General features: G+C 54.3%; 2 protein-coding genes across 10 annotated transcripts in view; one reads left to right on the forward strand and one right to left on the reverse strand.

The window, feature by feature from the left end:
• The window catches only part of TSC2 (TSC complex subunit 2), a 34,580-nt gene extending 32,358 nt beyond the window's left edge, over window positions 1-2,222 (reverse strand). For 3 of the 9 annotated variants that reach the window (XM_063342889.1, XM_063342888.1, XM_063342887.1), the window contains exons 1-2: window positions 1,219-1,452; window positions 586-750 (exon numbers count right to left, since the gene is read on the reverse strand). In XM_063342889.1, coding sequence (XP_063198959.1) covers window positions 586-750; window positions 1,219-1,440 — 387 coding nt within the window. In that variant the 5' untranslated portion in view covers window positions 1,441-1,452. Of the gene's footprint in view, window positions 1-585; window positions 751-1,218; window positions 1,457-2,168 lie in introns of those variants that run through there. The other 6 variants (XM_063342885.1, XM_063342884.1, XM_063342892.1 and 3 more) reach the window with 5 other exon arrangements.
• A 66-nt stretch (window positions 2,223-2,288) lies between these two features.
• NTHL1 (nth like DNA glycosylase 1) lies at window positions 2,289-9,292 on the forward strand. Its single transcript, XM_063342722.1, has 6 exons — window positions 2,289-2,406; window positions 2,947-3,194; window positions 5,295-5,465; window positions 6,018-6,177; window positions 7,980-8,085; window positions 8,774-9,292. Exons 1-6 carry the CDS (start codon window positions 2,331-2,333, stop codon window positions 8,895-8,897), a joined length of 885 nt encoding a protein of 294 aa, XP_063198792.1. The 5' UTR covers window positions 2,289-2,330; the 3' UTR covers window positions 8,898-9,292.
• The last annotated feature ends 805 nt before the right edge of the window (window positions 9,293-10,097 follow it).

The raw sequence follows: 10,097 nt of genomic DNA on the forward strand, positions 1-10,097 counted from the left end.
AGTTCATGGGAGAAGGGCAGAAAAAGGAGGGACAGTAAGTCTGGCTCTCCAGCCTTTCAGCAGGTAAGAGCTTGGCTGCTCCAGCACAGACGGGAAGGGATTCTGCTCTCCTTCTCTATTTTATGTGTTTTCCTCCCTGTGTGCCAACTATTCCCTTTACAGACTTGCTGTACCAATTACTGGAATCACTTTTTTTTTTTTTTTAATTTTCACGAAACCATAAGGTTTTCACAAAATAGAAACAGTTTCTAGTTTGTGCTAACTGCCACCACATAAACTTCATCAAGCTCAGACTATAAAGAAAAAAAAAAAAGCAACATATATAACCTGACATAAGACACCATCATCCTATCAAATATCTCAAAAATATCCAAACGCTGAATAACTAAAATGCTGTAACTTCAAAGTAGGTGAGTTTTCCGTCGATTTCACTAGAGAATGAATTGAGAGAGAAGGTAAAAAAGCATGATCAGAGAGGGAATGAATGTCAAAACAGAAAGGAGAATGAGCAAGCCCTCCTTCTAATCCTCTCAGCTCAGGTAATCCAGGCACTATCCCCATCTTTACTACGGTCAGTTCTCACACCTTAAGTATTTCCGCAGTGATGATAAACTCCGTCTGCTTGCCCTCCGATGACTTTGAACTTCCCCGGGATGTTCCCAGCCCCAGGAGATTCCTGAACTTCTCCTTCAGTCCAGAATCCTTGCTCTGAGGCTTTGCCATTGCTGACAAGCAAGCAGCACTGAGGCCCTGCAAATACAGAACAGCATTTCTGTTAAGGGAGGCCCAAAGGGGAAACTTTAAGCAGGAAAACACCAGTAACAGCCATCACAATGTGGCTTTTACAAACAGCTCTGGCGTCTCAAGCCATTTCAAACATGGGAGAAGCCCAATGCTGAGGACAAAACAACAAGGAGCCCACACACATGAGGAACCTGTGCTGCTCCTGCCTTCAGCACCTGCATCCTGCAGCTATCCGAGGAATAGGGAGCTCAGGATTATCATTTTCTGGGACCTCCAAATGCCCAGCACCACCACAGCCTGCACAGAGCAACCACCATTTTAAAACCGATGAGATGATTTCTGAAGTATAAACACACACACGCACTTTTTGGCAGGTGTGAGCTGAAGTACTTGTTCCCAGTCCAAAAGCAAGGGACAAGCACACAGCTCTCTAAACTAGATGCTGAAAGTAGCTAGACATGAGAAAGGACTTACAAATCTAAGCGGTGGAACATCCAAATGCTGCCATGGCAAGGAGAAAGAGAGGGAAGCGAGAACAAGCACACCCATTACAACACCACCACAACAACAGCAACAACCTTCAGAAACTGCCTCCACATCCAGCACCAACCCACTGCCCCTCGGGGACCCCAGAACCCAGCTCAGAGCAGGACACCAGCTCCTTGCAAGCTGCTGCAGCCCCAGCACCGTGCACATGCTCCCGCCCAAACCCAGCAGCCCCCCGTTTATGACCCGTGGCCCCCATGGACATGCCACAACCTTCCCCACATCCCAGGCACACGCCGCAGTAATCCCTTGTGCTCCCAGGGGACAGGCCACAGATCCTGTCCCAGCATCCCAGGGGACATGCCATGGCCCCCAGCCCATGGGACACGCCACGGCCCCCAGCCCAACATGACCAGGGGACACACCACAGCCCACCACCCCGGGGGACACATCACAGCTCTAGGGGGGCACATCACAGCCTCCAGTCCACGACCTCGGGGGACACACCGCAGTCCCCAGCCCACCACCCCAGGGGACACACTACAGTCCACCGCCCCGGGGGACACACCACAGCCCCCAGCCGACTGCCCCAGGGGTCACACCACAGCCCCTCATACGGCCCAGGACATGGCATAGTGTGTCCCCGATCCCCCCCAAAAATGTCGGGACCATACCACAGCCCCCGCCCCCACCACCACGGGACATGCCACAACCCCTTGAGGACACACAAGGGGGGACACGCCACAGGCCCCCCCCAACACACCCCGGCTCCCTGACAGGAGACACCCGGGGGACACCCCCCATCCGGGGGCTGCCGACAGCCCCACACACACACACCCCGGGGGCAAGGCCCCAACTCCCGCTAGGCCCCGCCAGGCCCCCGCGCACCCCGGGCCGGGCAGCGGGCCCTGCGCTCCCCCACCCCCTCACTCACTCACCCGCCGACCCCCGGCCCGGCCCCGCCGCCCCCGGCCCGCGCCCCGCTCCGCGCCGGCCCCCCCCGCGGCGCCGCGCCCCGCCCCCGCCGGAAGTCCCGCCGCTTCCGGCGCCCGCGCACGCCGCGGGGCACGCTGGGACCGGTAGTTTCCGGGGCGGCCGCCATGTGTGCGGCCGTCTCCGCCGGCGGTAGGCGGGCGGCGGCCCGACGGCTCGGCAGGGCCCGGGGGACGGCCGGAGGTACGGGGAGATCGGTGCTTCCCGGGCTGGTCGGGTGGCGTGCGGCCCCGGCCCGACCTGGCCTTGGCACGGGGTGGGGGGCCTGGGGACCTGCTAGCGGGGGGAGCGAGGGCCCAGCCCAGCCCAGCCCAGCCCGGGGACAGGGGCATGGTGTCCCTGTCACGTCCCCCTCGGAGCCCTGGATGTGGCAGCACCCCGGCGACTGTCTTGCCTGTGGCACTACGCGAGGGCCTGGGGGCATGTCTTGGCCTCCCGCGGCCTCCTGTGTGTTTGGGACACACATCCCCATAGCGTGACATGTGTCCCCAGCTGTTGTCACCTGTTTCCCAGGTCCTTCCCAGCCATTTCTGGCCCCGGTTAGGGCTGGGTGGATGTGAGGTGTTGCTGCTGGGTTGGGTCTATGGAGAAGATGAGTTCAGCCCTCATCGGGGTGCCCCGGGGTGGTTGCGGATATGCAGGGCTGACGCTGGGCTCTGGTGGGAGACCAAGGCTTCTCTCCCCTGGCCTCAGGCCTGAAAATCTCTCTCCCATCCCTTGCAGTGAGCCAGGTCCATAGCACAGCCGGCCTCCCGAGGCGCAGCAGGAGGAGAAAGAGCATTGCCATTGCCTACGAATCTGGGCAGGGGGATGGTGCCGAGCAGGGGACATCTGAGCCCCAGAGACCACGCTGGGAGCCAAGGGACTGGCGGCAGCAACTGGAGCACATCAGGGAAATGAGGAGGAGCAGAGATGCTCCCGTCGATGAGATGGGAGTGGAGAGGTGTTACGACAGCAGCGCACCTCCACAGGTAACAACGCCCTGCTGCCCTGCTCTGTCAGGCGTGCGTGTGAAAATACAGCCCCGCTTCCACAGCCCTCCAGCCTCCCTTATCCTCATGTTGCCCCTGGATATGTCCCACTTTGGATATCTCGAGATCAGAAAAATAAACGCAGGGTGTGTCAGGACTCTGTGCTGGGATTGGTCCCACAAGAGGTTGCTGCAGAAGTGTGCAAATGAGAGAAACATTTTGTCCTGCTAGAGAAGGAGAGTCAGCCACTGCCTCTCCAGTATGGAGCTTGTTGGCTTCAGGCAGCCCTTGTGAAAGGGCAGTGGGTGTTTTCTGAGATGTTCTCTGCTCGCATTCAGCCCATGCTGGACATTGGAGACCAGCTAGCAAACACAGCTGTGAAAGGCCCTTGTCCTCTGCTTAAACTGCTGCCAGAAGAGTTAACAGGCTGAACCAAGAGTAGGAGCTGAGGGAAAAATAAGATGATTTTGGAATTGTGAGTGAGAACCCGGAGAGAGTATTTTGGCAGTGCTGTCTTCTGGGGCAGGCTGGCAGAACATGAAGGCATGTCCCTTTTTTCTTAAAAATCTCTGTAAGAGTCCAAGGAAAGCATCCAGCAAGATGGCTCTGTAATACAGAGGAAAAACGTTACGGAGAAAAGGCGAGGGGAGCCGAGAAAAAACTTTCCAGGCTGCTTTTGTGCTCCTCAGAGCAGCACATAAGCGTGGGTTGGCTTCCTCCCCTCTTGCAGTCCACTTTTAAGGGGATACTGGTTGAAAGGAAGGGCCATGCTGGGATGGCACTGTGCTCCCCAAGCCTGGGAACACAATCAAAGGCCCCAGATGACACCTCCCTCCAAGGGGACCATTCGCATCAGTACAAAAAACAAAGCGGAGCGAGGCCGTGGTGCGGCGCTGGGACCCGGGGCTACAGGGCTGCATTCTCCATGCACGGTGCTGGTGTGGGAACACTGAGATATCCCGCAGGCAGGCTCGGTGGAGCAGCGGGAGTCGTGTGCTCCACAGTGACCTGCTGGGCTCTGAGGGAGGGGTCTCGAAGACACAGCTGCACAGCTTCGGCGCATGTAACGCTGTCCTTATTGCTGGCCTCGTGTCTTTGGCTTGGATCCATGGGGAGAGCAGTTAACTTTGACTCCGGATTCAGACAGCATCACATGCTCTGCAGCCATGTGGGTTGGCACCGAGTGCAGCTGTGGGGCCACGGGGACCACGGTGCACGATACGGAAATATCTTTTCTTCCCTAGGGAAGCAGGGTTGTTGCTTCCAAGGAAAAGTGGATGTTGTAACCCTCAGCACGCACAAGCGCTCCTCACACAATTTCCATGCACTCGGGGATTACCATACTTCATGCACTCAGAGATTTTGCCTGGTGCACCTGTGGTTTTGTAAACTTTGTGAGAAAGCTGGAGGAAGGATTGTATCCCACATTGTCCTGGGTCAGTCCAGGTTAGTTGTATCATCCTCCTCATTCTGGTGCATCTGGGAAAAATTGATTGAAAAATAGGAGGTGAACGGTCTGGACTAAACCCTGCATGACAGCATCAGAGGAACTTCTGGGTTTTGTGCTTCATCTCGCAATCTCTGTCATCCCAGTTCTTTAGATTTAGTTTTGTAAGGAGCTCACTGGAGCCAGATACCCAGTTCCTACTGAAGCCTAGTGGGAAAGGGACAGGATTTTCAAAAGCTGCTTTAGAACAGAAAAACATGTTGCATGAAAACTTATTGGGCGTTTGTACTTCTATGTCCTGTGGGGTCTCCTGAGAATCAGGAAAAGCTTTGTCTGTCCCTTTGCGGCTAAGCACTGGCATCTATGGATGTGAGATCCCAGCAGGGAGTAGCTGCTCTCTACCCTTTTATGCATGCTGACTGCTTAGATTGAAGGTGTTTCTTTTCTCTCTTTATTGTGCGGTAGAATTAAAAGATTATGGATTATTTCTTTTGCAACCTTCCAGTCCGTTGTAGGCAGATGCAGCTGAACCAAGGTGGGTCCATATTGTGCACTGGACTGAAGATGGTGCTGGGTGGCAGAACCGAGACCCAGAGGTGGCCGGATCCTCTCAGAGATCTTGGGGTGTCTCACCACTGTCTCCCTTTCCCCAGGTTATGCGCTACCAAGTTCTGCTGTCACTGATGCTCTCCAGCCAGACCAAGGACCAGGTGACATCGGCTGCCATGCTGCGCCTGAGGCAGCATGGCCTCACAGTCGACAGTATTTTGCAGATGGATGATGCGACGCTTGGGCAGATCATTTACCCTGTAGGATTCTGGAGGGTGAGTGCAGGATCGCGGCAGCACCCGACATGCATGTAGAGGAACCCACTCCACCGTCCCCTGTTCCCATGCAGCTGTCTGAGACAGCTCGGAGGCCCAGGAGAGGAGCGCAGGGCGGGTGCAGGCTTGTCCTTTGCAGGCTGTACTCACGGCCAGTCATTGAGCTGGAAGCAGGTGATGAAGGCAGGAGGTGGGTGCGAACCAGCCCTGCTCCTGAGAGACGCACCCCCAGCCGGTATTCAGCCCGCTGCCCTGCCCTGGGGTGATCTTTCCACTGGAGTCAAGCTGAAGGCTGTATTTTACGCCAGTTTTAGCAATTTGTATTCACAGCAAGATTTGCTGCAGTGCCTGGAGTGTGCAGGGGAGGTTAGAGCTGATCAGGTCTCAGCATTTTGTTTTCAAGAAGTCAAAGACCTCTGTCTCCCCTCCCCAGACTCCACTGTGTGGCCTCGCATGTAACACGCTCAGGAATGGTTTGTCTCCTGAGCTGTTTCTCTCTTCTCTGTATTGGAGGGCAACTTGGATTTTCTGTCTTTCCCCTTGGTTTTCCAGAACAAGGTGAAGTACATAAAGCAGACGACAGCCATCCTGAAGGAGAAATATGGGGGTGACATACCAAGAACTGTGGAGGAGCTGGTGCAGCTGCCAGGAGTTGGGCCCAAAATGGCCCACTTGGCCATGAACATTGCCTGGGACAGTGTGTCTGGGATAGGTAGGTTGGACCGTGTTTTCCCTGTTCCTTTCCTAAATCCTGCCCGATCCATTCCCCAGGCAGAGGGGAAGCATTGCAGCTGGGTAAACTGCCTGCCCCAGGAACTTGATAGCATCACTTCAGTTTAGTCATCTGCAGAGTATTTGAGTGGGTGAAGGATCTGACCCTCAACCCCTCACAGCAGATGAGTTGCTATAGGATTTAAACATGGATCCAGCTACTCTTTTTCCTCAAATTTGATAGCAGAAATCCCCAAGGGCAGTCATTCCCTCCCCTCAGATGCTGGTAAACAGTGCAAATATGGCCTAATTGGGTAGGCATCCAAAAAGATATGCTAGCAGAATAATGCTTTGAAATCTCTTTGGTGTCAAGCGAAAGGAAGGTGGGGGGTAATTTTGTGATTTGGGGATAGTTGCAGGATAGTCTGAGGTTATTTTTTTCCAGGGTTGCTTCTGTTCAAACAAATCTTATTTGGGATTTTTGTTTGGCAAGCCGTAAGAGGGCAGAAGCAGGGCTTAGTCAAAATTACCACTTGAAATCGGTAATTCATGGTGGGTCGTAGGAAGAAATGGTCGCAGGCAATCTGTAGCTACAGAATTTCTGCTGTTTTAGTTCCTGCAGCTGGGCAATAGGTGACCAGAGGTACATCTGTTTATTTGCCGTGTTTATTGAACAGAGAGCCTAGGAGAGCACATAGCTGTACCCCGTGGAGCTGTGTGCTTTCGCAGTGATGGGCTGGGAGGAAGTCTGCCGTGGAAATGGGCCCAGGCCAGACCCAGGGCAGGTTCGCGCCTGCCTGATGCTCCTTTGGGCAGCGTGGCTGGCAGCAGAGCTGCCCGCAGCAGCCGGCAGATGGGGCTGGACCATCAGCTGCAGGGTGCCAGCGGGCTGCCCAGCCTGGGGGCCCCTGGGGGCAGATTAATATTCCAAGTGTATTTACTGCTTGATGGAGGAGCCCTGGGAAAACAGGGAATGGTGCCACCTGATGAATGACTGCCTCCGCGGCGAGCACGCAGCCCAAGGTCAGTGCGGGCAGCAGCTGACTCCCGCAGCCCCACTGGTGACCAGCAGCGGTACAAAATGTGGCTCTTGCGCTCGATTCGACAGCGCTTGGGGTCTGTTGTTCTCTCCCTGCTGTGGGGGAGGGAAGTCTAGAGGGAGCCAAACTAGCCAACTGTTTTCCAAATAATTGTGTGCTCAGTTTTGATTTAGGAGGCAAGGCTTAGTCTTCCTGTTTACAGCAATTTCCTGGGTTTTGCCCAATTAGCCATAGAGACAGGTTTATCGCTGCTGATCTAACAATAATATACTTTGCATTCAGAGCTTTTTAGCTCAAAGCACTTATAAACATTCGTTTAAGCCTCACAAACCTTCTTGTGTTGGTAGGTATTATGAAATGTGTTTTCCATCTGGGTAAACTAAGGGGCAGAGATTGCAACTTGCGTAACATCAGCTGAAACACAGGGAGGAAAAGAACCTGGGACAGGCTGCCCTGTGCTTGCTAGATCAGAGCATGCAAACCTTTGAAGGAGGGCTGGGTCAGATCGTGCGAGCGTGTCGCTAGCTGCGTGGTGTGAGATAGCCATCCCGTCTTGCTGTTGGCTCTGGGCCTAGGAAGAAAGCAGCGCGTTTGTTCTGCGAGTGAGCCTCCCCTCCTATTTCATCTGCCTTTTCCTGCCGGCCCGCGGAGGAAGCCCATGCAGGGCGCTGTACCTGGTGTGCTGTGACAGGCAGCTTTTGGCTGTGCTCTCTCCGTTCAGGTGTGTCTGCCCCCACCTAAACTCTGGGCTCTCCCTTCCTAGCTGTGGACACCCACGTGCACAGGATCACAAACAGGCTGAAATGGGTGAAGAAGGAGACCAGACACCCCGAGGAAACTCGGGTAGCGCTGGAGGACTGGCTGCCCAGGTGAGGCCTGAGACCCCAGCCTGCTTCCTCCACACCAAGCCCCTCGAGCTATCTGCCAGTCATGTCTGCACACAATCCTGCTTATAGCATTTTCAGTGACTGCACTTTGTGTCTCTCCTCTTTATGGGGGACTAGTCTGCAGGTGTTTCACCTCTCCCAGAGAGCTGCAGCAGCAGCATCTCAGCTACTTGGTTGTTTCCTGGCAATCAGATATATTGATCACCACTAGTGCAGCCAGGTACCTGGAGCTCTTGATGCCTGATTCTTGCTGTGACAAATTTACCATGACCCAAGCCAGGTGGTTTTCTACACAGGCCCTTGTTGAGCCTAACGGCTACAGCAATATCAGACCATGGTTGGATTCTGGCCATCACTGGTGCTTAATCATCAGTACCAAATGCCAGCTGACAGGTAGTCTTTTGCATCTCCACATCTGGCACATGCCTTGGCACAAGAGAATCACCACAGGCACTTTGTGTGTCCGTCCTTTGCTCCCCACGCCAGTTCAGAGGGATCAGGAAAGGTTAGGAGGGCTGTTCTTAGCAGGAGGCTGGGACCCACCTCCAGGCGCCTTGGGAAGCCAAGAGGAACAGGCAGTAGGCGAAAGGGATCCATTTAAAAGCACGTGCTGTTCTTTAATCCCTCTGAGCAGCTGTATCCGAAAGCTCATGTTTTCTTCTCACTGCAGGGATCTCTGGAGGGAGATAAATTGGCTCTTGGTGGGCTTTGGCCAGCAGACCTGCCTGCCCGTGAATCCTCGCTGCAATGAGTGCCTCAATCAAGACATTTGCCCAGCTGCTAAGAGACAGTGAGGGATCATCCCATCTTTGTAGAGCAACAAAGCTGCTTCGGCTCAGCAGCAGCCCGGAGCTGAGCCCCGGTAAAGCTGTGCTTTGCACGGGGCTGGCTGTGTGACTGCAGGGAAACAGGAGACTGCTGCAGCCAGCTCAGCATCTCTGGGGAGGGAGCAGCCGCTGGCAATGGCTGAGCTCTCGAGAGGAAAAAGGGTCTTTCAAAGCGCAGCAGTCCTGCTGTGTCAGTGCTGAAGGCTCCAGCCCCCGTGTGAATGCCTGAGCATGCCCCGGCGGAGCAGCAGGCTGTGCTGCGGCAGGAGTAGCTGGAGAGAAATGCTTCGTCCTAGGGGACTTGCTGCTGCTTGTGAATACACATTTAATAAAGGTGGTGGGTTGTTTTGGTTTTTTTCCTACCCGTGAGTTTTGCTGGCATCTGTGCAACACAGGGCAGGGGGAGGAGAGGACGGGTGATCTCACCAAAGCGTGAGACCATAGCAACCAGCCCTGCCAGCTGAGAGCAGGCAGCGTGCGACCTGCCAAGCCGCCTGCCGAGCCCGGGCAACGAGGGGCACTGCAATGGGTAAGGTACAACTGAAGACCTCACAAGCCAGGATCAGAGGCCACCACCTGGACAAGTGACCTCCGGGTCCTGGTAGCAGGGGGTAATGCAGGGCAGAGGGGTGCAGGAGACAAGCCAGCATCACGCTCTGTTCAGTGTGTGCCAGCAAGGGTTACAGTGGCCACAGGAGCCGGGCTAGTGCGCCTCAGAAGCTGACGGAAGGGACACCACCGCCATCTCTGTTTTGTTCTTCAAAGAAAGGGCAGTGCTGACTTCATTGTAGAGCTTCAAAGGATTAATTTCAGCTACTCTTTTAACCAGGCAAGGGAGGAAGCAAAGTTTATAATGTGCTAAAGAAGGCTGTAATTCCGCTCTGAAGTTCCCTACCAAACAGATGAGGAACGAGCAAATAAGTACTTGGTACATGGGAAAACGAAGTTTATTACCGACATTACAGTGTACATTATGTTTTTACAATGTAGCTGACAGCCTTATACTTTATTGATTTTTTTTTTTTCCAAGTTAAATGTACAGGAACTGAATAATTGCTACTGAGCTACAAGATGTCTGAAATACGATAAGTGCTTTAACCAGGAGCAGTTTCCATGGGTGAAGCAGAGATTAAGATTTTAAAATCTTATCAGTACAGATTTGCACAC

This window comes from Chroicocephalus ridibundus, chromosome 8 (assembly GCF_963924245.1).
Source record: "Chroicocephalus ridibundus chromosome 8, bChrRid1.1, whole genome shotgun sequence".
Lineage (NCBI taxonomy): Eukaryota > Metazoa > Chordata > Aves > Charadriiformes > Laridae > Chroicocephalus > Chroicocephalus ridibundus.

What these genes read in the sequence shown, in the direction of transcription:
- NTHL1 (XM_063342722.1), top strand. Translation starts at nt 2,331, where the DNA reads ATGTGTGCGGCCGTCTCCGCCGGCGGTAGGCGGGCGGCGGCCCGACGG. An exon ending in GGCCCGGGGGACGGCCGGAG is followed by an intron (nt 2,407 to 2,946) that starts GTACGGGGAGAT and finishes CATCCCTTGCAG; the next exon opens with TGAGCCAGGTCCATAGCACA. An exon ending in GGACAGTGTGTCTGGGATAG is followed by an intron (nt 6,178 to 7,979) that starts GTAGGTTGGACC and finishes CTCCCTTCCTAG; the next exon opens with CTGTGGACACCCACGTGCAC.